This window comes from Fringilla coelebs (assembly GCF_963513975.1).
Source record: "Fringilla coelebs genome assembly, chromosome: 2".
Taxonomy (NCBI): domain Eukaryota; kingdom Metazoa; phylum Chordata; class Aves; order Passeriformes; family Fringillidae; genus Fringilla; species Fringilla coelebs.
This window is the reverse complement of record NC_140029.1, coordinates 14,913,748-14,939,970: the sequence shown is the minus strand read 5'-3', so window position 1 is coordinate 14,939,970 and position 26,223 is coordinate 14,913,748. Positions and strand designations below refer to the sequence as shown.

At 39.8% G+C, this 26,223-nt stretch overlaps 1 protein-coding gene across 2 annotated transcripts in view; it reads left to right on the top strand.

Moving 5' to 3' along the window:
* The window catches only part of SMS (spermine synthase), a 43,498-nt gene extending 25,624 nt beyond the window's left edge, over positions 1-17,874 (top strand). For both annotated transcript variants that reach the window (XM_084201215.1, XM_084201216.1), the window contains 6 exons: positions 636-792; positions 1,707-1,794; positions 2,774-2,888; positions 3,352-3,431; positions 13,509-13,624; positions 14,935-17,874. In XM_084201215.1, the coding sequence (XP_084057341.1) occupies positions 636-792; positions 1,707-1,794; positions 2,774-2,888; positions 3,352-3,431; positions 13,509-13,624; positions 14,935-14,977 (599 nt within the window). In that variant the 3' untranslated portion in view covers positions 14,978-17,874. The remainder of the gene's footprint in view (positions 1-635; positions 793-1,706; positions 1,795-2,773; positions 2,889-3,351; positions 3,432-13,508; positions 13,625-14,934) is intronic.
* Positions 17,875-26,223: the final 8,349 nt, after the last annotated feature.

The following is a 26,223-nucleotide window of genomic DNA, read 5'->3' as shown; positions in this document are numbered from 1 at the left end:
GTCTCATTTTGTTATTGTGCATTCATAAATGAGGTGGTGATTGCCAGGCGGAGTGACAGGATATGCCACAATGGGCTGCTGCACAAAGCTTGGCCCTGCTAGTGTGGATCTTGGCCCTTGTTGCATCTTGGGAGTGTTACTGTCTGCTTTGAAGCTAAAACTGGCAGCAGGCAAGCTGTAGGGCCCTTCAGCACCTGTGTGTTAATGGTCATGTTTGTTTCTGTGCAGGGATCCACTGGTGTGCATCTAGGTTGCTCTTTTTAGCTGGGGTCCACAATGCATTTTCAAAAATTTCCAGATCTATCTCTTGCAGGATGAGTCTGAGATAAAAACCCACTGAAGTGTGAAGTGTGATCATCAAGTTACAAAGACCGATGGTTTTGCTCTGCTACTTTTTCTCTTGGCACACAGTACTTCTCAATGCTGAGGTGGCCATTGCTGGGCTCATGTGGAGAACTGGAGAAATCCTGTGTGGGATTCTGAGAAGAATCTCATTACTTGGACTGTCTCTGAGAGCCAGGTTGTTTCTGTTGGTGTTCTTGCTTTGGTCTGTATTGTATCACCTCTGGAATGATACCAGTTAATGGGAACAACTGAAGATTTAATAATGCTGTCCAATTCTTCCTTCCATTCAGATCTGGCAGAAAGTGACCTGGCATATACTCAAGCCATAATGGGCAGTGGAAAGGAAGATTACACTGGGAAAGAAGTGCTAATCCTAGGAGGTGGTGATGGAGGTATACTATATGAGATAGTCAAACTGAAGCCAAAGATGGTTACTATGGTAGAGATATCCTTTGACAAATGCCCAGTTGTTCATATCAACCTGGGCTTTCTGCTGATACCTTAGCACTGAGCATAGTTACCTGTCACCTTCTGATTCATGTGAGGAGATAGGGTCTAAAGTGAAATCTTTGTCAGCTTAGAGAGACCCAGTGGCTACATGTTTGTGCATCATAATGCAACACCTGCTTTCAGGTTCCCAATCCGTACCATAACTCTCAGTAGCAGTTTGCATAAGGCTGGAAAGCAATGCCTTTGTCATCAACTGATGCTTTCTCTAATAACAGAAGACAGGTTTGTCAAGTTTGGGCTCACTTCTGCCTTCTTGAGTGTGTCTGTTTTCCTAAAGAAACACCTAAAAAAATAGTGCCTAGAAGCAAAAAAACTTAATCAATAGAAATGTCAGGACTTGATGAACTGTATTGATGAATTGACCAACCCTGTTTTAAAAATACCAATACAAATCAAGTTTTCAACATTCTGTAGTTGCTATAGTTTGTTGCATAAATCACTGTTAGCCATATGAAATGTTGATCATCCTAGATTTTGAGATCTACTTGCTGAGACTAAAAATAATTGTTATAGAAATGTAGGTTAAAATCTTTACCTAGTTTAGCTTCATGGAGTTTTCAGTAGTCTTACAATTCACATTTCAGGCTTTCACAGTAAGGATAACCTAAGGGATCAAAAATGCTGGTTAAAACCAAAAAGAAGCACTATGTGATCCTCTAATTGAATCTGAAGTACAGATCTATGTATGTACCAGTACATAATCCATGTGATGGTACATAAGGTTGATTATTGCAGTATACAGACACATTTAATTATTTCTTTGTGAATGCCTCTTTGTGGTTTCTGAAGAGGTAGAAACTCTTAGCTCTGTTATTTCTGGAATTTATGATGCCTTGACAAACTTCAAACATTGACCAAATGGTGATTGACGGGTGTAAAAAACACATGCGGAAAACGTGCGGAGATGTGTTAGACAATCTGAAAGGAGACTGCTACCAGGTAATGTTTTGTTCGTCTTTCATTACAAGTCATATTTCAAATACACATAGACCTAGTCTGGAAGGACAGCTATGGCAAAGTTTTTGGGGCAAGTCTTCTGACTTAGGTTTGGGAAGCTTTTTTTCCTTTTGTATGACACTTGCATATTTTAATAACTGAAGTTTATGTTAGAAGTATTTTAACTCTCCATCTTTAGACTTCTAAAATTAATTGCATATGTAGCTTTTAAGGAATGTGAAATGGGAGAACATTTGCTATAATTTAGAAATAAAGAAGAGATAGCAGTAAGAATGTTGTGTTTAACATCATTGCTTAAACTGTTAAGAAGAGAGAAGAAATGTGTTTCTTAGTTGTTCTATACTGTTGAAAATAGCTGAATTTGTAATACACATTTAAGAATTATTTTAATTTACAGGCAAAATCCCTTAATATTATACTGCTTTTATATTAAAATAAGAACCCCAACAGATGTCATGCATCCCTGCAGTTGAGTTCTTTGTGGTGCATCTGACATCACTTACAAATGAGCCCAGGTGTGATCTGACATGTTTCTGTTTTCATTACTGGCCCTTAGATGTTGTCACAGCTATTAGCTTACAGGAGCTAGCTAATAAAAACTCACAAAAAAACCTCCAGAGAAGTCACATGCTACTCCATGGAAATCAGTGGCCCTTTCATACAAATGTCTTATTTAACTCACATGTTGGAACTGTTAAGTGTTGTCAGCATTTGGTAGAAAGAACAGTGGTCACAGATCTAGGAACTTCAGTCCTGGAATGCTTGTGTTTTCATTGTCATAATTCCTACAAAGTTCCTCCTTTCTATATGATGTGAAAAGTTGAAAGGAAAGCCTAGAATTAAATATGCACTTATTTTGTAATTTTTTTTCCTCCTAATTTCTGTAAATCCACATTTGTTCCTTTTACGTGGTCATTTTTAGGCTTTTTTTAGGACTAGTAACAGTGTTTCATTCTTACAGGTTCTAATTGAAGACTGTATTCCTGTACTGAAGAGGTATGCCAAAGAAGGAAGAATGTTTGATTATGTAATTAATGATCTGACAGCTGTTCCAATCTCCACATCTCCAGAAGAAGGTAAGTCCTCTAATTTATTTGCTTCTCAGAATTTTCACATTTTGGTCTTTCTGCTGCATAATAGTCTGCTGCATAAATGCTTTTATTTTTTACAATTTAAAAAGCAGATCTGAGAAAAAAAGACAACTGTTTATTTTTTTTTTAATAGAAAAGACTAGCAAGTGCCTAGCACTGTTTTTAATCTCTTGTTCCAGAAAAATATAAACTCATGTAGCTCTTGAGAAGTATTTGGAGTTCATACTCCAGTAAATTTTCCTCACTGTGTTATTTATTGGAAACTTCAGGAAAATTTCTGTGAATAAAAAACAATACTCCTGCCATCATTGCCATTGTGTATGGTTTGCATTTGTTTTTTTTAAATGTGGGCTTCATTTTTCTTTTCAACTTTGCAAGTCTTGAATATGTAATAAGTAAACAAGCCAATAATGTGCTGTTCTGTTTTTCAATCATTGCCCATATGCAGATTCCACATGGGAATTTCTACGGTTGATTCTTGACCTCTCAATGAAAGTCCTGAAACAAGATGGAAAGTACTTCACACAGGTATGATACTTGGATGTAACAAAATACTGCTTTATATCTATTGTAATTTGCATGTTTTCAGTTAGTTTTATCTTTTTTTAACTGAAAATCTACTTCAAGCTTATTTTCTCCCTTTAATGACCTATCAGGCATTTTTCATGAAAGTTAGTATTTGCTAACTGACTTTGTCTTTTTTCATTATTTCAGCTGAATATATAGTGCTTTTGTCTGGAGCTCAAAAGCATACTCAGCAAGGCACACTGCAGAATATTGCAGCTAAACAAATCTTGGAAAAGCAAAACAGATGTGCTTCATGAAGAGATACATGGTTTTTAAGCTGATGTCTAATTGTAGAGTGTAAAACACAGAAATTTGTCATTCATTAAAGTGTAAGAGTATGACATAGGTACAGTGGGATGAGAAAATTGGTACAGTCACCTCATAGGTAATAGAACTGTTGTATAGCTTTCAGCAGATAATACTTCAGGTAATCCTGAATTTGAAATGCCACAAAGTTGTGTGCAATTGTACAAGAATGTGACAGGAGTCAGGGGATGGTTCAGCGAAGTCTCAGTCTCTGAAGTTGTATTTCTTTTGTCATGCTCATAAACTAGTCTTTTAATGTGTGGAGAATCTAAGTACTGTTTTTTAGAATAATATCCTTAAGCTCTGAAGTATGTAGAAATTGGTTTACTGTAAAATTGTGCAGGTTTATAGAGAGAAGCAAAACTTGTGGGATGAGGTTTCTGGCAATTCTAATATGCTGCTCTATTTTAAAATGCTGTGATTGTACGGGCAAGAAATTATCTTGTGTCGGAATATAAGATATGATTAACGTGGTTTTACCACACTTTAAATTTTAATGGCATTGCTGTCCTGTTAATTGTGGAAATATTTGTAGCATATTTTGCTATCAAAAGGGCACTAAATGTTTTGTAAACAGAGCGAGTTGTTGTGTTACAATTGCTGTCCTTGTAGCATACACAGTGATACTGGCTTACCTTATTGGAGTGTAGGTAATGTATATCTGGGAACGGGTTTTGTTGGACTTTGCAGGACTTTTAAAAAGAAGCTTGTGCTGAAAGCTGAAATGATGGCTGTGCTGCAGCCAGAGGGCAGGGGGGTTGTTCTGTGTCAGCTGGAACCAGCTGAGGTGGAGACTGGTGCAGCCCCTGCTGCCTGTTTTGTCTTCATGAGAGGAAATAAGTCAGCTCTCCAGCCTGTGATTGCACAGCAAGAGGGAAAGGACAGCAATCCTGAACCAGCCCTGGTGGGTTTTAGCTGCTGTGAAACTATGCAGTGTTATATTTTGTGGTCCCAAAGCAACAAGGTGGTACATGGCAGGATAGGAAAGAAATAATATTAAAATTGATGTGGCTTAAAATTGAACTTAGGGCTAATGGGTAGCCAGTGCAAGGGCTGGAGTATAGAAGCAGTGTTCTCTAGCAACGTAGTCTTCCTGAAGGTTTTGAAAAAAGGGCAGTTAATACTGGGGCAGACAGCTATCAGAGCTTTTGATTCATCTGTTGGTAGACTACTCAGCCCATTTGGTGGTCCTTGTAGCTGCTTCCCAGTTGGGCCTGAAAAAATAAAATAGTCCTCTGTAAAAATGGAATAACCCTCTCTATTAGGTTTATATGGCCAGGTTTTGGTAGTGGGGAGTGGGAAGGGCTCCCCATGTCCAACAGAGGCAATGCCAGCTAGCTCCAGGATGGACCTGCTCCTGACCAAGGCTGAGCCCATCAGTGACTGTGGTAGTGCCTCTGGGATAAGATTTTTGAAGGGCCAAAAGTTGCTGCACAACAGCCAGAGAGAAGTGAGAACGTGGGAGAGAAACAGCTCTGCAGACTCAAGGTCACTGAAGGAGGAGCAGGAGATGCTTCAGGTGCCAGTGCAGAGATTGCCCTGCAGCCCATGATGAACACCATGGTGTAGCAGGCCGTGCTCTTACAGCCCATGAAGCTCCCCAGGGGAGCAGAGATCCACCTGCAGCCCCTGGAGGGCCCCATGGTGGAGCTTGTGGATACCTGAAGGAGGCTGTGACCCTATGGGAGCCCACGCTAGGCCAAGCTTCCTGGAAGAACCTGTGGGGACCCATGCTGGAACAATTAATGAAAAACTGCAGCCCCTGGAAGGACTTGTGTTGGAAGAGTTCATGGAGGACTGTCTCCCGTAGGGGGAGACCTCACACTGGAGCAGAGCAGAGTGTGAGGGGGAAGGAGCAGCAGAAATAACATGGGGTCAACTGACCACAATCCCCATTCCCCATCCTCCATCAGTGCAGTGGGGAGGAAGTAGAGAATTCGTGAATGAAGTTCATCCTGGGGAGAAAAGAGAGGTAGGGGAAGGTAGTGTTATAATTTGGGTTTATTTCCTATTAACCCATTTTGATTTGATGAGGAGCTTGAGTTTATTACCCAGGCTGAGTCTGTTTGCCTATGACAGTAACTGGTGAGTGCTCTCTCCCCAGCCTTATCTTAGCTGAGCAGGGGGAATGCCAGGGTGTTTTTTGTGGACACCTGGCACCCAGACCAGGTCAACCCTCCACACCCTCAGACAACTCAACAGTGGCCATGGAATGAACAGGTTATTGGGTGCTTTAAATAAAATTAGCTGTCTATAACTTTGTTTAAATTTCTTAAATTTAAATTCAATTGAACTAACTGAAGCTGGCTATTTGGAGGATTGCTTTAACTATAGACAGAAGGTCAAACATGACCACTAACAACTTTGGCAGCTTAGTTACACATTGGGAACTGAGAAATGAATTTGAATGTTCTGTTGTGTTTGCTATTAAATGCCAGTGGTTTTATCTCTGTGGAACTGGGAATTTAAGTTACTTTTGGTTCAGCTATCTACTTCCAGGATGCTTATGTTACATAGCAGGCCTTACTGAAGAAATAATGTACCTTTTAAGGCAGTTGTGTTTTTAAAACGCAGGACTCTGTGTGCTCCCCAGCCCCTTCTTTGCATTTTGGTTCTCTAAAACAAAAAAATATTAAATTTCATCTAGGAAAGGGACTGAGGGAATGTCCACTCACTTGTCTGAGTATTATCTTTGCTATGGTGAGGAAATGTCTCATAGGAAAAATGCAGCAAAAGGATTGTTGTCCGGGTGACCACTAGCCAGCAATTACAGTTGTCTCTTCTGCCTTGGCATTATGTTATATTAACATTGAAAATTTCTGTCCTTTGTAGTTTTTAGTCTGTACACTTGTACCCTGAACAGAATCATATGCATTGAGTTGGGATGTCATTTATTTCAATGCCAAAGAAGTGCTTTACCTAAAAGTGGAATTGTGTTTACAGAATGCCATCCTTTCCCATAATGTATTGCTGTCTGCCTAAATGCCACTGCTGGGAAAAATAAAGGGAAATGCTCATCATCTCTTCATTGAGCTCTGCACAAGTTTTAGAAAATGTTCTGATCTGCACGTGAATTGTCAGCAAGCAGGATCTAGTGCTAACTCCAGATGGATATGATTTATCTGGGATTATAAAAATTATTTCTGGCATGCTGCTCTTAGCACACCTGGTGTTTCCCTCGGGATTCCTTCCGTGGTGATTCTCGAAGCAGTCTCCACAGGCTGCTGCAGAATGTCCTGTCACCACTAGGTGGAGGCAGGTAACCGGTATTGCCTGGCAGTTGATGAACATTTAGAGATTTTGCCTGTGGAAGGTTTCAGACTATTTATTTGTATTCCTAGGGGATATAAGAACTTATGTGGCCAATTTTAAGATGCAGGAGGGACTTCTTTTTTTCAGCTCTGAAAAGATATAAAAGCGCAGTTAATGGATGTCATTCTCTGCTGCTTTAAGTTTGTGTCTGAGTGTGTTTGGGGGAAAATGCCTTTATTTTCTCTGTGCAAATAGTAATCACAACTTAAAGCAAAAACTGGTATGAGTAGCAGCCGTGCTTTACACACTCTTGCTTTTCCAGCTGCATGATCTATATTGAGTGTTGCAGCCTACACAGGATCTGCAGAGAGAGATATGAGCATTAGGGCCCTTAGCCTGCAGAACTTGCAACCTGTCTGTAGGTTTAAGACTTGAAGCTTGTTTGTGAAAACTTACTGTTAAACATAATCCCACCACTCTGAGGTTCAGTGGTCATATGGTATGCTCTTATTTCCATTCTTCTTCGGAAGCTGGTGCTTTGGAGTGCTTTATGATATGATAGGAGGCCATGTCTGTGAGGTGCTTGGTGTTATGTTCTCCAAGGAGGGACTGTTAGAGGTGCAGGCTCCCAGCCATCGCAGTGGAGAGAAGTGGGAATTGATAAGGTAAGACCTTGGTGTATCCTGAGGTCCACTTTCATCTCTAATATACCTTCCTGGCAACTTGTTTTCAGATGCTTTGTGTTTTTATGTATTGGACTTTCTAAAAGTATGATTTTTATATGCCCCAAGTGATTCCTTTCAAGTGAGTATATATACTTGTAGATATCAGCATGATATGTGGCTTTTGTTTTTCTGAGCCATCACTCTCGTGCATTCACAGTAGCATGTGAGGATTGTCCCAAGAGCTGTGAAGCTGTGCTCTATTAGATGCAGAGACTGTTGTAAGGTTGTCTTTGAGTGTCAGTGGATTATGTGTAGCTAAGAAAATGCCTTTTTCTGTGCTATGTTTTTGTTCTGTTGATCTAATCTTCTGAGGTTGAGAAGGCTATAATTTTCAGCCTGTTTATGTAGTAGAACCTTTAAAAATACCTCTGAACAGGAATTTGTGACTTCCTGGTTGGGGTCACTCAGCCCAGGCAGGATAGAAACTCAGACCACTCACAGGTTCCAGTAAACAGCACTGACCCACTGAAGGGATCATGTGTCTCCCACATGAACATGTGGCCCTTCTCTAAGCTGTCTCTTCCTGGCCACTCTCTTATACAGCCCTCTAAATGTCTAGACAATCATCATGTTGCTCCATAGTTAGACTCCTTTTTTTGGCTGCTGTGTGGGCTTTCTAATTAGCATTTCCATCTTGTTCCATGAGGGAACAAGATTCTCCATGACTGAACCATGAAAGGAGGCTGGAAGAATGGCTGTATGTCCATATGTGAGCCTTTGTGATTTCTTGGTAGTTTTAGAGACTTTAAGGAACAGACATTTTCATTTCCTTATGTTATTGAGAGTTTAGCCAGTGGAGGTACTTACAGTTGGGTTTGCCTCCATTATTTTCTTAACAGCCCTCTGTGTCCCCCAAAACCTAAGCCTAGTGTTGGATGCTCTGTGTCCTACTGCTTATTAGTCACTCTGAAGTGAGGAAGGATAAAATCCAACCATGGCTGTGCCCAATTCTGGCACATCATTATAAAATAAAAATAGAAACCCATGCTAAACATAAAAATTAAACTTCTCTGGCATACAGTCACAGACAAAGGTGGCCCATGACAATGACATATGGGGTAAGACATGTAAGAAATGGGCAAGTATAGAAAAGGGACCCTTTCACCTGCTTTTAACTCACTAGTTTACTTTCTGAGGTTGGAGGAAGCATAGTGGCCTGAGTAACCAGTTGATGGACACATCCACTTTATAAATGGGCAGAGTTAAATGGAACTTACCGGGTTAATTGAAACAATTTTTTTTTGCTGTTTACTTCAAGGAATGTTTTTTGTCTGTCCAGAACTGTATTTGTTATTGAAATTTGTTATGCATTGTCCTGTAGAAGCCTAAAAACTAAACCCATGGAACTACAGAATTTATGCCTTGTGAGAGCCCAGAAGAATGCATACTGGGAGATGGGCATGAGCTGTTGAAGTGAGTGCAAACACTGAGCACACTCAGGATGCAAAGGCTGTGAAACAATTCAGAGACCAACTGTCTTAAGGAAGGTCTTAGAGATTAAGATTTGTTAATCTCAAAGTTAAAACTGCCTCAAGTACTTTTGTGTCAGAAAGATGTATTTTAAGGGTAAAAAAAATTTCATAATTCTCCTAGTTCTTAACTTCCTAGTTTTTACCAAATTGTTTGACATGGAACAGAGATTAGGTGGGAGAGGCTGGGGAGAGGAGTTTGGTAAAGGCTTTTGTATATATTGAAAAGTTGGCTGAACTCTGTGGGGAAGATAAAAGGAGGTGATTTTGCTTTTTGAAAACGTGCAATTGGTGAGTCATCTGCTTTAAACCTTGTTAAACAGCATTCAGTATTAGCTATTGTTTAAGTTATACGGTGTCAGTTCAGAACAAACAATGCATTGCTGTACCACATAACTCTTCATTAGGCAGTGGGAGTTGAAGTGAACACTGCCTTGCATTCTGGGCTTGGTTCCCTGTGGCGTTTTGGTGAACTGGAACATCTGTGTGATTGACATTGTTACTAACACTGTAGTCTTGGTTAATAAAGCTGGTCATGTTTTAAAGAAAGGTGTTAATAATAATACTGATTCTTTTTCAATAAGTTTATTGAAATAAGCCTTAAGCTTTGTAGATTTGATTTTTGGAGTGCTTAACTTTGTGCTGAGTAAAGACAAATAGTTTAAAAAAAAGCTATGCACAACTATAAAATCCTGTTTGACCAGAAGAAATGCTGATAAAAGAGCCAGGTGAGTTGTCTGAACCTTTAGGCAAGATCTTGATTTGGAGATTGGAGAGTTGTGGGTTTGAAAAATAAAAACTATTTCTTGGCATGTTCATTGTTCGTGTTGTTTGTTTTCCATGGTGTCTGCAGTGATTTGTGTCTTGCTGGAGAAGGGAGAAATGATGAAATACTGAATTGACAGTCTGGGAAATTGTATACTCCTCTATCATTGTGTATCCTGTTCAGCTTCCTACGTAATAGTGGTGTGCTCTGTCAATTACCTAGCAGTGTTCCTATTTGTGACTCAAATTGCACACACAGGTTGTTTTTTAGGGTTTTTTTTGCATTCAGTCTGATGTTGAAAGAAAATGATATGTTTGGTGAAGGGTAGCTGAACCAAAAAAACCCCACCACAATCCCCTGGATAATAACAGGTTACTAAACAAGAACTGCAGCAGTCTGTTCATTGTGCTCAGTTTGTGTTAGTCTTCTACTTTTCACAAGTCTCATTCCTTTTCTGATACCCAAACCCAAATATGAAAATTTCTATATACAGCAAGTCATCTTCCTTTACCAAATAAACAAGTACTGGTTTCTTTGTGCAATATGACCAAAATGATAATCAGACGTGTTTTATGGGAGTTCTTTTGAAGGCGTACTTTCCCAAATAAGATTTTTAAAAGATTAGAGAGTGATAGAATAGAGTGGAGTCATAGGATTTTGTGGTGTGGAAGGGCCCATGACAATCATCCAAGTCCAACTCCTGGCTCTGTATAGGACAACCCCAAGAATCACATCGTGTGCCTGAGTCCATTGTCAAGATGCTGTGTTAAGATTTTGTTTTTAAGTTGACGTTTTCTTTTCTACTTGTGAGGACTTGACCACAATCCAAAAAAAAATTGAGCAGGATGCAGAACATTCAAAGGAAGATGAGTGGAATGAATTCTCTTTTCACTTCCTCTGGAAATAGAAATGTTTTAAATACGCTGTGAAAAAATCCTACCAGTAAAAAGTAGGAAAAATAGTATAAATCCCAAAGTCAGAATGTACATTTTACACTTCGTTTCTAGTTACCATGTGATGTTGTTACATGGAAAAATCAATGTAAATGGAGCTGTTTAGAAATAGTGATTTCAAATGTCACCTCTGCTTGTTTTAGCCTCTGCCTGTTGTATGCTTTGTAGAGCACAGTACTTGTTCAAATGCATCTTAGTTCCTTGCTTTGTGAAAATTAATTTTTAGTTGCATGTGTGTGCATATAAGAATTTTAAGGCCATTTAAAAAAATCTGGGAGCACCAAAAATAAGCTGCATAGTAATACAAAGCCTCTGCTCCTGGATTTAAAAGCTTTGCAGTGTCTTAGCAGAGCAACACCATTTGTGAAACATAGGCAGTCAGATGCTGGAAGCATTGAGTAGGTTCCTGGGGTCCTCTTTTTAAGTTAGAGGTCCTAAAATACTGAATAACATGTGAATGTCAGGGAGCTGATTTTTTCATTAGATCTAGTGTTTTTAATTGATCCATCTGCATTCTCTCACAGTCAGGAGCAGGCTATGCATGTTGAATGGCAGGAACGAACGAGATACTGCATTCAATGGTCAGTTAAAGAAACCCCAAAATTATGTGTACTTGTGTGTTCATACAAACACTTCCCAAAGTCATTCAGAGCAGCAGGAAGATCCTGTCATTTTGTAGATAGAGGCTCTTCTTTCTAACATGACTTCTGTGCCTTGCATTTCTTGCTGTCCTTTTGTAGGGCTTTGGCTCTTGTCCTGGATCCTTAGGAGCTGTGTGTATTCGTTAACATAAAAATTTCCTTTCTGTTCTCCTTTTTATCTTCTTTGGCAAGCGTTTCTCCACTAGAAGTGGTAAAATGTGTGGGAAAGCTGAGGATTTTTATATATATTGAGAATAGCTCTAGAAAATGCTAGTTAATGCTTCTGTATCTTCTGATCAGAAATCAGAAGAGGAAAGCATGGCTTGTTCTAGATCACAGTAAAAGACATTCATACTACAGGCTAGTAAACCCAACCACTAGGGGAAGATGCATCTCCTGAAGATCTCCTCCTGCCCCACAGATGGCCAGACTGGCACATGCTGTGTGGGCAGGAGAGACTCACAGCCATCATATAACTTGCTGTTGATGTGCAGTGTTACAGCACAGTTGGTTTATCATATTTGGGGCCTATAGGTTGAGCTGAAGATTGCTCAAGAAAGTGGTGGAAGTAGAAGACCACAAACCAATTAATTTGGCTGTCAGTGTGCCAAGGGCCTTTAACAATCTCTCCACCTCAACCACCACCACAGAATATATTTTCTCTGTGCTGTCCCACAGCAGCAGTACACTTCTTTTTGGTGAGTCTTCATTCAGTGCCTCATACCTGGAGAAAGACAGCCTGAGGGATTTTGTAGACCATGCAGTGGTGACTGTATTCAACTTCACTTCATTTCAAATTTGTGTACAAATAACTTGTATTTGCCACACTCTAACAACGTTGAATTTAAGGTTGTGAAGTGTTTGCTTGTCTACTTGGTTATGTAGTCAAGAAACTTGACAAAGTTTTTTTGATTGAACTTACACAATTGACTTTTCTTGCTTTGGGTAGTTGGTGTTTGTTCAGTCTGGTGTTCTGGTGAGCTCACTGTAACCACTAAATCTTCAAATGTGTTATGGATATGGAGAATTCAGACTTCTAATTAGAGCTTTCTCCATATGGGAACCCCAGGTTACCCAGCAGTAACTTCTGCTTATTAATACTTAGTTTGGGACAAGGTGGTGCTTGCAAATAGGAGTTGCTTGGGGGAGTGTTGGGTGGGGTTTTTGTTTTAATTTTTTTTTGTATGGGAGGGTGGGTGTCTGTTTTTTTTGGGGGGGTGGGGCTTGGGATTTTTGGGAGGTGGGATTTTTTTTTTCTTGGGGTTTGCTTTTTTTTAAATTCCTCACTCAATCCTTGATGTGTTTGTATTCCAAGAATGAGATGTTGTTTCACCCTTAAGATAAAAAAAGTATTGTAGAAAAATCTTCTTTTTCAGAAGCATGACATGTGGAAACTCAAGATAATATAGCCCGCAGCCAGAGAAATTCTGTATAATTTGATGTATTTTGTCATATTGCTTTGTGGAAGAATCTGTTTAAAATTAATAAACTATAGTTTTTTAAAAGTGCATTTAAACACTGTAAGATCTAAGCAATGTTAAATAACTGAGAAAAATCTGGATGTTGGAATATTGTTTACTAATATGTTTAAGCAATTATAAAGAAAATGGTTGTGGAGTAGATGTTATAGGTAAACAACACATGGTGGTCTGTTTTAACTGGAAGCCCTCATATAATGGTTGCTTCTGCTAATGAGAATATAGATAATCCGCCCCATACTTACCCTTTCTTGAAAGGATACAAATTATTGTTTGCTGTAGGCAGAATGAAGACAAGCTGTTCAGTGTTTGCCTTGTAAATATTAAGAACAGCATGTATCTGGTTCTGAAATGTGTGGGAACCTTGTAGTAATGTCAAAATGTATATGTTCATCTGAAATTTTGCTTATATGCTTGATTGTGACTGGGATTTTTTTTTTTTCTTTAGGGAAACTGTATCAATCTGACTGATGCCTTGACTCTGTATGAAGAACAGCTTAGCAGGCTTTATTGTCCTGTGGAGTTTTCAAAAGAAACTGTGTGTGTTCCCTCCTACATGGAATTGTATCCTTAAAGACTGAAGAAGACTGGAGAGTGTATATTAATAAATCAAGCAAGCATAGATTGTTTAGAGGTAATGAACTCAAGCAAAAAGGCAGTTCTGATTTAAAAACTTAATGTTTTTTTCATAGTAAATGAACTGGTGCAGTTTTATTTTGAGGATAATTGTAGGAATTGTTTTCTAAAAGTGCTATAAATTCCCAGCTGGTAAAATGATCAGCACCTTTCATGAATTGGCTGTGTTTTTGTTAATGTTTTTGAGTGGTGTATGTGATGTAGGATAAACTGTGTGATAAGGGTAATGCTGCCTGGCAGTTCTGACAAGGCTGTATCTTATTTTCTTTTCCTAAAAGAAGAAACTAACTTCATACAGATTAGCGTGATCTAGGTCTTTAGATATTACCTGATAGAGCTATTCTTGAACATACAGCTCAGACTTTATTTTTAAGGCTGGGGAATGGGGAAGAGTGATTCCCAACAATAATTACTAGTTAGTGTTACTGGAAAAAAATATTCCAAGTAGAGGGTTATGCATATTCTCAGCAACATCCCATTCCTAAAAATAATACCTCAGAATTTCTTCAGTTTGTGGGTGGTAAGGAAGTTATGTAAGGAGCCTAGAAGTTTAAACTTCAAGCCCTTAGTGTGAGAGGGGCATTTTGATCTGTTGTAAGGTGGTTCTGCCATCTGCATTTGCCTTGAGTGTTTGCTGCTTTTATGGGATCTCCCTGGAAATGTTTCTGCAGAGTGAAGCCTGCTGTGGCTGTCTCTCTTGACAGGAATCATCTTTCCACAATCTTCTTATTCGTAATACATTAAGCAGACAATACTGCCACAGCCTTTCTTGTGTCCTGTGTGTTCATTCCCCTCCCTCCTGTCTCTAAGCCTGGTAGTGCTCCCTGCTGCAGCCCCCGTACTGACCCCATACTGACTCCAGACTGGCTATAGCCAGCTCCTCCTGCTTCTCATTACTGTCAGCTCTTTAGGAAATGCAGATTTGACCTGGCATTTTCAAGACAAAAGAATGTGAAGGATATCAAGATACTTGCCCTTAAATCTTACAGTTTCAGAGAAACTGGTTATTTTTGCTTTTACAACTGCCAGGCCTTAATGGAACATGTATGTGTTTTGAAGAGTAGGCATCTTTGAGCTGCTGAGTCAAGAAGAGAATCCAGGTAGACATCACTTTTGAGTGTTTTCCCTACCCTTTATGAACTACCAGAAGTTTTCAGAATTTAAATATAAGTAAAAAGAACTTCATTTTAACTGTGTGCAAGTGTTGCATTTTTTCCTTAACTGCTTATTTTCTTCAGATGGGTATTCTACACGATTTGGAAGAAACAGACTGACATCTGAACATCAAGATTATTTGAGATGATCCCAAATGTACATGCTGCATGGAGCATATAGGCCTGCCACATGCTGCATATTGGCATCTTGAACCTTTAAATTATATGCTGTAGATGATCCTGAAACTTAGTCATGCTATTGATTGTGAATTCTTTAAATGTTTTTTTATTATTATTTTAATTTAAAAGCAAATGGAAAATGTATATTTTGACGAGCTAGGGTGTTATTTTTGAAAGTCAACTTAGATGAATAAGCAGCAAAACTATATAGCTGCTGACTGCACTGAACCTTTAGAATGTGATCCTTTTTATTTTTTTGTAGATCTTCACAAAATGGTTGATTAAAAAAGACATCTTTAGCATTTCATCCCTGAAGGGTGGTCCATGGAGTTTTTGTTTTTTCAACAGATTTTTCATTTATGGTGCTTTTTAAAAATGGGAGAGGGTTTTGTGTGGTTTTCGTTTTTAAATGAACGCTGTAGTGCTTCCATATAGAGAAGGGCATAACTAAAAAGAAAAAAAAATCTCGTGGTAGAATACCCCAGGTCCTTTGTTGCAAATGGAAGAAAGCCAGTCTTAAATTTTCATTTACCCTAGCAATTAATCATTGCTGTAATCTCTAATGCAGAAGAAGCTTTGGCCTTTTACCTCCATGATTTTTTTAGTTGCTGCCATATTGATTATTTGGTTTCTGATATGGATTTGACAGTAGCTTTGTACTGAATCATGAAGATCAAGGCTGGGGTTTCATTCCACCATGGCAAGAAGTTGAGTATAATGAGGTTGATGTGGGCATATCCTCTCCCTAGCCTTATGGGAAGCACTAGTTTTGTGAAGTAAAAGTTGGCTTAGAGGATGAAGAAACGTGGGTGTGATAGGATCTATCTTTGTGCACCTGTACTGAACATTTTGAAGTGTGTGTGTGCTTCAGTAGGGTCAGTGCTGGTTGTATTGCTACAGATGGCCCGTATTGTGTGAGGCTCTTGCTCAGTTAGATTTACTTGCAGTGTAAAAATCAGTAGAAGCTGGGGTGCCTTGTAGTTCTGTTCTGAAAGAAAATGCATTTTTCTTCAGCAGCTTCTCGTGCTTTCAGAAGTTATATTTTTGTAAGAGTTTGCTATGTAGCAACTAAAATACTTGTGCTTAAAAATCCCACTTGAAAAGGAGGTAGGAATGATATGACCAATATGTGCATTTTTTGCTTTTCCAAGGTAGAATAAAAAGTGCACTATTTCCCTAAACACTCTAATCCTGAGCAATGATGTTTCATTCAACACCCATATCAACATTTTCTTACTTTTATTGGAGAGAGCTGATTTGCCCCGCCAATATACTGTTAATGAAAACAAACCATACAAAAGCTGTCCTTTATGTTCCCAAAAATTTTGTTGCGTGTCACATATATAAACTCTTCATAGAATCTGAGTAGCCTATGCAGAATTCCAGAGTGGTATTCAAAAATGTGCCAAAATTTGCTTTTTCTTTGGCCTATAATTGGTCTAAATGTTTTTGATTTGGGTAGTCAATAGAAGCATTTTTCAGTCTTACTATTTTAAATTATCTCAGTTAATTCTCTAATACACACAGGGTGCAGTTCTTCCATGGCCTACAGCTTGTGAATTACTGAATGCTCCCAAAGAACAGAGCTTCCCTCTAAATAGAATAGAATTTCCTCTATTTCCCTGAATGTTCTAGGTCTGTTGTAGGCATCCCAGAAAATACTTTGATATTATTACCTGTAATCTAATAGAGACTCTTCATTAATGATCCAGGACTGCAGTCAGTTTGTCTAGCTGCAGGTGAATGCAGATATCCTGTAAACAGGTGTACCCATAACTTCGCAAGCATGAATATTTCCATTGGTTCTTAGTGTGATTACTCATGTAGATGGAATGAAGCCCACAGGGACAGAGCTCAGAGCATCTGTGTTCCTGGGTAAGCTTGGCAGATGTAGAAATCAGTCACAACAGGTGGGGGTGGTTTGGTTTTTAGCAAGGAAACTTGTGAGTTAGAAGATGACTTAATCTGCTCGTTGTACCAGGGCTTGTGCTTCCCTTTGGTCTCGCTGCACAGGGAGCTGCTGCGTGTGCAGGGATGTTTTGTAAAGATTCCCAGAATGACCAGGGGACCTGAATTGCATATTAATAACTGAGAGGCAGCAGTGCTTGCAAGCTTTTCAACTAATAGGGTATGAAGAGTGTTGGAAGAATTTTTTTTCTTTAACTTTTTTTAAATATAGTGTTTTGCAGTGATAGATGCAGTATAAAGCAATTCAGCAAACACTGAACATTATATTTTTTTAAGTTGCTGAATTGATTCTGAGCAAATATATGTACACATTGTTAGTCTTTATTTATTTGTTGCTGTAGTATAGGTTTTTTTAAAAGAAAAACAAGTCTCTGTGTTAGAATTTTCAAATGCAGACTGCTATAGCTGATCAGTTTTCCATGTTTAAGGCCCGTTGGAAAATGGCTGTGAATGCTGCACTATGTATGCAAACAGTTCCCAAGACATGGTTAACATTAGAGGTTTCTTAATTCTTTGCACTAAATGCTGCTTCCACCTAGAAGTTATTGATAGTAGTTTGTGCAAGGAGAAGACTGCTGGCATTGTATCTGCTGCATCAGTGCAGTGCACGTGTTACAATAAAGGTACGCTGTCATTACTTGTGTGTTTGAATTGTTAAGTCCATTGTGGATTCAGTGTTCAAATCACAGAATTGATGGGTATGATGCTTACCATTGTACCTCCTTTTTCCTTGTCACATAAAGGTACTTCCTGATCCTTTTATTGAGTATCTTTTCTGTCTCAGATTAATAAAGTGTTATTTTCCATATAATAAATGCTCAGATAAGATACTCTGTATATGGAACAGCACACTGGTATTTGTAATGAAGGGAATCACTTGAGGCTTCAGTGATATTTGCCTAGAAAGAGTTAATTTTCTGTATAGCCTTTTTCATGTGAATTCTTTGAAGGTCTCTAAGTGGAAATTTGAATTTTTCTGCTAAAGCAGTAAGTTGGCTTTGGGGGACAGTGATTCATTGTGTGGCACAGAGAAAAGTCAGACTTGGAAGTCAGTGTGACATTGAGAATGATGGAAACTGGCACAGAAGTTTAGGAGACAGGGAGAAGGGCACAAACAGGATGGGCACATCAAAGAAGTTAATAGCCTTACCAAATCACACCCCAGAATAATGTCATACTATGAAAGAAAGACATTACTCGTAGAAAACATAGAGAGATTTACATGAATTCCAGCCAACTGGAAAAGAGAAATATTCACATCTGCATTAAGTACAGTGATAGCAGCTTGCTAGTAGGGAAACAGAAAGGGGAAGACTTAACTGCGAGGGGAAAAAAGTGTCACACATAGACTGAGGGTAGAATAAGGAGTAATTTTGGAGTGCCTGCATGCATGGTAGGGAAGATAGGTATCTTGGGTTTTTATTTTTGCTGTTTGAGAGTTTGAGGTGTTGACAGCTTGCTGGAGGGAACAAGGTGAGGGGACGGGTGAGAGGAAGAGAACTCAATTTCTTATTTTAATTGAGGAATAGGAAACTGCAGATGATGTTGCCTGTGGGTAATAGGAGAAAGCTGACAAACTTTGCCCATAGAGAGAAGAGTAGTTGGAGTCAGAGATGCCGAGGGAGCAAGTGAGAGAAGTAGCAAAGTAAGCAACTGCTGCAGTGTTTAATAATAGCACTGAGCAGCTCAGAAGTGCCTTTTTGAAATGTGGAATGCTGTAGGAAGCAAGGAAATGTGGAATGGGAACTGGGAGGGGATATCAAGGAGTTCATACTGTGGTCATACATTGCAGTGAACTTGAGCTTCAGAGGTAGAAATAGAGAAGGTAGAAAGAAGGAAAAGCAAAATGCGAAATTGATTTCATAATTGGAAGTGTGATGAGAAGTATTCCTGTGCAGTGTCAAGAGCAGAAAGGATGCAGGGGCAAGAGACATTAAGTTGAAAAGAAACTGAGGAAATGAGCCAGGGAGGGGAACCAAGAAACAGGACAGCACAGCAGATGTGGTGTGGGGATTTGGGGAACACATCTGGACATACAAAAAAGTGCCAGTCACACTGCCCAGCCTGTCCTCTGATGGTATTGGATGGAGAAGGAAGAGAAATTGGAAACATTTGTGTTTGTTTTGTTGGTTTTTTTCCTAACTGAGTAATGAGTGCAAGATGTCTTCTAAGTATTTTCGAAGGAAAAGAGCTTAACTGCTGGAAATTAAATGAAGACTAAAAGGAAACTTCAGATTTAGGAGTGTTTAAGGGTAGACTAATTACTGAAGCAAATAAATACAAACTTCATGAAGTCCAAAGGCAGGGCAGCTGTGGGATTTAACTGTTGTGGATTGTCACTGAGCATGGAAGGGAGGAAGGCAGGAGGATACCAGTGGTGTCTCTGCTGTCTTCAGCTCATGGAACTGTAAATGCTGATCAGAACTGGCAGATTTATGATAATAACTAAAAAGCACTGCTACAGCCATCTGACTTCAAAATGCCATGATAACTTTGTGTGTTGAGAGAAAATTCTCATCAGTGATGAATGCACAGCACAATGTGCCATATTGCCTTTACAGCACACAAATACAAATGTTATTGGTGTATAATGGAAACATTTTAATGCAACTGTTCTTTGTATAGGCACAGAAATGCACCAATGGAATGAGACAATGGTTTTAGTAGATGGGAATAACAAAGATGAGTGTGTACAGCTCTGTGAAGCCTTTTGTTGTTCTTGTAGCTGCTAGTGTTATCTAACACCACTTCCCTGTTTAACTTTAGTTAATTATCAAAACTGATGGGTTTGATTTTAAAAATTATTTTATTCCATGCTTTGTCCTGATTTTGCTCTTAAGCTCCTTACTGGACATTCTGTGAAATTACTTCTTAGTGATTGGCATGTCTGTAATACTTAGGTGTTTTCAATGATGTTTCATAACCACTGGCTAGTTAATTGGGGTGGAAGGATGGCAGGTTTTTTTTCAGGAAACAAAATTTTGACAGCTCATTGTTTAAAAATCACAATGAAGACTGACAGAATACTTACAGGAACGTGCCATGACTTTTTTTTTTTTAGAAAGGACCAAATACTGTTAGAAATTTTCACTTGTGTCTTGAATTAAAATGTTTTTACTAGGATTGTAAAATTCTTACAGTATATATAACAGTTAAATACTAACGAAAGGAAAGTTATCTGCTGGCATTTTCTGGAGCTCATTTGCAGACAGCCACGTGGCTTAAGTTGTAGTCTAGATGCACTTAATAGAAGCATGAAGATAAACAACAATTAACTTAATACTGCCAACACTAAAGCATGTCCCTGAATGCCATATCTGCTCCATGGATGGTGACTCATCTGCTTCCCTGGACAGCCTGTTCCAGTGCTTCACAACGCTTGCAGTGAAGAAAATTGTTCTTAATATCCAGTGTAAACTGCCTGTGACACTAAGTGAGGCCGCTGGCTCTTGTCCTGCTGTTTATTATTTGGGGGAAAAGAGTGACCCCCACCTCTCTACAGCCTCCTTTCAGGTGGTTACAAAGAGCAGTAACGTCTCCCCGGTCTTTTTTCAAGGCTAGAGAAACCGTCCAGCCTCAGCTGCCCCTCCTGAAGTTTTTGCTCTAGGCTCCCACAAAGGGAACCCCCAAAGCCCTGTAGGGGCCCCTCAGTTACTCTGTTCCTGACTGTCAGACCTTCACCCGCTGCTGGAGCCTCACCCACCTCTGGATGCACTTTGATGGCTTCTGAGAGATGGCCTTGTGTACAGAGACTTCTGCTTTTTGCTTTTCTTTCTGCACTGCTCCAAGGTAGGAGCATTGCCTGTGTCTCCTGGGCAGCTGCAAGGGTCGCTCATGGTGCAGGTAAATGGGTGTCCTTGGCCCAGTCTCTGGGCCTGGGAGCAGTGAAGCTGCATGAGGGGCTGGGCTGAGGAGTGACAAAATGCTGCAAGTGGAGTTGGGAACAGCCCTGTGAGCAGCAAGGTGAGAGGAGAAGGGGAGAAAGTACTGCAGGCATCCGAGGAGAGATTCCCCTGCTGTCCTGGGCAGGGCTCCAGCAGAGCATGGACTTCCCAGCCACCCTTGGAGGGAGCTAGGCCAGAGCAGGGATCCACACTGCTCTCCACAGGACTTGCATCTGGCTATTTCCTGAAGAAACTACAGCCCCTCTGGCAGCAGATTCATCCCAATCAGGACTGTGGCCCTTGGGTGGGATCCCACTCTGGAGCAAGGGAGCAGCAGGGTAGAGTTGGTGGTAGTGACCGAGTCCAGCTCGGTGCCTTGCGCCTCTCAGGGGAGCGGGCCAAGGAAGGGGCAGGAGTGAATTTGAGCCCAAGGAAAAAAGATGGGGTGTGAGAGGTGTTCAATCTTTGTTGCTTACTTCCATGCATTTTTAACTGGCAACATATTGAACCAGTTTGGTAACTGGTAAAATGATGAGTGGAATGGAAGCTCAGCTGGAAGGAACATCTTGAGCAAAAAGAAGTATCCTAGTCCAGCTTCCTGACCACCTCAGAGTGACCAAAAGTTTAGCTGTTGTTAAAGGGCATTACCCAAATGCCTCTTAAATGCTGACAGGCTTGAGGCATTCACCACCTCTCTTGGAGCCCTGTAGGATGGACATTTTTCTTAGGTTTCCCTGGAACACCTTCAACCTTTTAAAAAACAGGTAATACATTAGGTATGACTGGGAAAACAAGAGAGGAATTTAGTGCTCTTCTGGGTAAGTAGGGCAAGAGACAACCTCATTAAAACTGAGGAGTCCAAACCCTTTTCAAGTTTGACTGCTTAGCCTGGAGGCATGAGAATACTAACAACTTTTGGAACTTCTGGAACAATGAAAGAGGTTGAGCTAAATCTAAAGAGCCAAACTACTGCCAAACCTTTCTATTGCAGTGTGTTTTCAGCCTAAGGGCTGTGCTAGAACTATTTTAAAGGCTTGTTCCCAATACAGACCTAACCCTTAGGTTTGCTGAAGCCAGAAGCTAAAGTTCCTCTTGTCCCCTGTCTCTCTAAACTTCTGTTTCTAGAATTGCTGCAAATGATTGAGATGTATGGAAATTTAATTAGCTGTCATTTCTCAAATGTAAATATTTCAGACTTTCTTGACTAGAGTGTTTTCTAAGGTCTGTTTAACCCAGTTCCCAATGCTACAACTTATGGGAGAGGGTTGCTGTGGAGTCATTTTTCCACTTTCTGGGCCATGTGTGTAGTCCCAGCTATCTCTGCCCTCTCATTGCTTTGGCCTCACCCTGTGTTGTCCCCTCTGCCACGAGAGTTTCAGGGAGTTCTCCCATGGCCATGTGACAAACCAAATGGGTTAAAAACGAGCAGGCAGAGATGTTAAAGGTAAATGGGAAACTGATGTTGCTCAGCTACGCTGCTGAAATGAATGGACAAAAAAAGCTGTCTGTGCTTCAAATAGAGCTGTCTGGCTCCTCATGTGCTGGCTGACCTCAGTGGTGTGCAGGAATGGGAACTGGTGGTGGGATTGAGAAGCAAGCCACACCAGGTGTAGAATATGGGAAAAATGCTTAAAGTAAAGGCTGCAGAGCATCATGGTTTATACTTGCTTTAGAAATAGGGAGAGGAGTTGTTAAAGGGGGCTACCTCTTGTTTTTTTTTTCTTTTCTCTGACCCCATTGACTGAATTACTTATGGGTCCCTTCCAACTAAAGATATTCTATGGCATTTTGATTTCAGTCATCCAGAAGTTTCAAATCATTTGAACTTTGACAGCACATAAAAGGTGAGCTGGTAACTTTGATCTAGTGGGAATTAAAAGCTTTATCTGTGTTAGTACTCTAATGGTGGTGTAGCTTTGTAGGGGGATGTCTTGTTTTTTGGTTTCTCCTTGCCATTCATACCTTCTAAACTTTTAAATAAAATTCTATGTCGCAATTTGGCTGTCCCAGTTGATTTTGGTTACATGGACTGATTTTTTTTTCTGTTCTTCTGAGAATGAGATTAAAAATATGATAATACTACTCAAGTTTTAGATACATTTTCTCACAAGGAATTTGTTTTAAAGAGTAGAGGGACAGCACCCATTTCATGCAATATGGGCTTCCTTGTCTTGACCTTCTTTGCTCTGTTCTTTAAAAAGAAAGAAATATAAAGCCCATTATTTAATTTCATTTTTACTACAAGCAAAAACAGCAATGGGGTTTTAGATACCTTTGCACAAGGAATGCTGTTATATGCTATCTCAAAGGCAAGCCCCTGCTCAGTGAGTTACAGTGGCAGAGTACCTGTGTGGGTCACAGTGAGTCCCTTCATCCAGTAGAAGTGTTCTTCTGTACTGAGCATGCATCATTTGGGAGAGCAGGACAACATGGTCTAGGTCTGCATCATGCTTGTGACCTGGCTTTCCAGCCCCTGCTTGGCTGTCTGGTGGCAGTGAGTAAATAGTTTTCTCAGTGAACAGAAATATGGCCATTTTTAAGCATTTAATTGTGAACAAATGATACTCAAATACATCTGAACTTCAAACACACTAAAATGCATTTTATATCATGCTGATCAAAATATATTTGAATAGCTTTAAATATTTTATGGTGCATCCAGATTGATGCAACAATGGATGAGTTTCATTCAGTATTTTATTTATCTTAATATTATGTTTTATAGTTGCTTTTATGCCCAGATATAGGGAAGAAAAAAATGTAGTTAAAATAAAAGCAGCGAGCCATAAATGTTTTTATGTAATGAGGTTGAAAGCATTCCATACCTCTTAAGTGCGTGTTTTCCAAAGGCAAAGGCTTCAATGTCCCAAGAAAATGTAGTCATGGCATCACACTATGACAGCCTAGACAGGAGTGTGAGTTTATCTGATTGACTCAGAGGGAAGTGAGCTGCATTTGCATCATTCCTGGTTATGTGTTCCGGTGCTCTGAGCAGTGGGAGTAGTGACGGCAGAGGGAATGAATTCATTTCAGCAACAGTCAGCACCTTGGTGAAAAGCAGGAAAGTGGCACTGCATTTTTTTCAGACTGCTTTTCCGGGGAAAGACTTGGAACCAGAGAAAGTTAGGAAAGGCCTGTGTGAGAGGAGCAGGTCTTAGCCTCTGGAAGCATAAGAAAGTCCTGTGAGGAAATGGAGGGCTTTCACTTAACACAGTTGATGGGCTATGGGACCACATTCTGGCTGGCTACAGCACAGCCTGGGATCCTGATCTCTCTGATGCTATGGAACATGGGAATTCTCATCAAGGTCTTAGCAGTGTTCTTCTGTCCCAGGCTGCCCTGAACTTGGTGGGGGCTGTACCCAGATGAGGAGTTAAGTCAGGTTTGGGAAGCCAGTAGGAAATTCTTTTGTGTGTCTTAGTCCAGATGTAGTCTGGCTGTGAGTGCTTTCGCTCTGCTTGGGGGAGGTGGAATATGCCTCTCTGGGCTCTTATTTTCTCTCATTAATTGCTGCTTCAAAGGCCATGATACTCCTAGGTTGCTTTTAAAAACTTACTGCCAGCCTGCAGACTTTTGCTTAGGTAAAGCAGATGCAGTGAGTATGTTCTGGCCAATCTGAATTCTGTTGGTAGTCCAAATTGCAAGACACTTATCACATCTTTCACTTTTTTATTAAAAGCACAATCGTCAAGTTTTACTTGAGTGTTGTTTTAAGGTTGGATAGTGAATGTCCCATTTCAGTCAACCAGTTCAACCAAGGAAAAGGCTGATCATGTTTGCAGCAATTTCAAAGAACTTGCAACAGAAACAGAATTAAATTATTAAAAACCTATGAATTTATCAGCATCTTTTAGTGGACTAAGATTCTGTTATTTTCTTGGGAAGTGCATATTGAAGAAGTTAAGGAAACTTTTTCAGAAGAGCATGATTCTTTCTGCAAGTTGTAGAAAAGGATTTAGCTTTGATCAACATAATTTTCCTTCCCTTTAAGCAAGCTTGGTCATGACTATTTTTGTCATTAACTTTTCTAACAGTATTGCTAATTCCTTTGCATGGTTATTTAAACGTCTAAGAGTAGCTAGTTAGAGCCATACTGAGGTGCTTTCATCAGTTTCCCTAATCCAGCTACTTGTTCTTAGGTTAGTAAAAAATTATGGGGAGAAATACCATGTAATGATCCAGCTTTTGATCTATAACAAGTGGTTTGGGTAGGTTTGATAGTACAGAAATCCTTATTCTGTTCTAAAACCTTGTGTTAATAGTAAAGAAGACAACCAAGCTTTATTTGAAATAGAGATGTTGGAAACTTAAGGGAAGGGCTGTCAGAGACATAGCAATTTGACTTGTAAAGATAATTATAGTTGGTGCCTAACTGTTTGATTTTTGAGGATTTCTGCAGCTTCAGGAAAGCAAATGTTTGGTCTCGATGATCCTGTCCCATGGGGCCTCATGCTGTGGTTTCAACCTGATCCAACTCTGGTCTCCCCTTTCCAGAGAACTTGCTGACTAAACACATTTAAACTCTGCTGAGGGGCTGCTGCTTAGCATTATTAGATACATACATAGTTACTGGAGTTGCACCAAGATGAGGACAAGATGAGAAATATCTAGAAATACCTTTACTGAATTAATACAAAATCTCACATTGTCAAGGGGCGTTTTATTTAGGACATCATATTTAATGTGTGATTTTTCTGGCTTTTAGCTGAGTGCAAAGTGAATTTTAATCTAATTTTGAGATGAAGGAAAAGAACTCAGTGGAATAAAATGCTTTGAAATAAAACTAGCTTCAGTAAGACCCTGAGCTGGTTGTAGCAATGCCCTGGAAGAGCAGGATTTGGTTTTTCAGGTTTGTGGGAGGGTTTTTTTTATTGTTGGTTTTCTTGGGTTTTTTTTTGGTTTCTTTGCCAGGCTGATTTCTTCTGAAAACAGAGATTATGCAGTTGTGCTTTCCTGTCCTGTATCCCCTCTCTCCCAGCAGCCTTGCTAAATAATGCTAGATCTTGTCAGCCAGCTTCAGTCAAATTTGACAGAAGGGATTTGGGTTCAAAGATATTAATTCTGACAAGTCTTTGCCTGGATGAAAAGATCTCTTACTTCTGCTACCAGCCTGCGGTTTGGTGCATTTGTTGTGCAGAGCGATGTGACCCAACAGCCCTGTGTGAGAAGAGCTTTCTCCAGAGCTTGTGCCTGATGGGACTGCTGAGCTCTACTGCCTTGGGCCCAAAGCACTTGGAGGAGCTTCTGCTTCACTTTTTTTTTTGTTTCCTACAAAAGTTAGCACAAGCAAGCTGTGAGTAGATAGCAGTGACAGAGTGCTTGTTACCTGTTCAGTGGCACC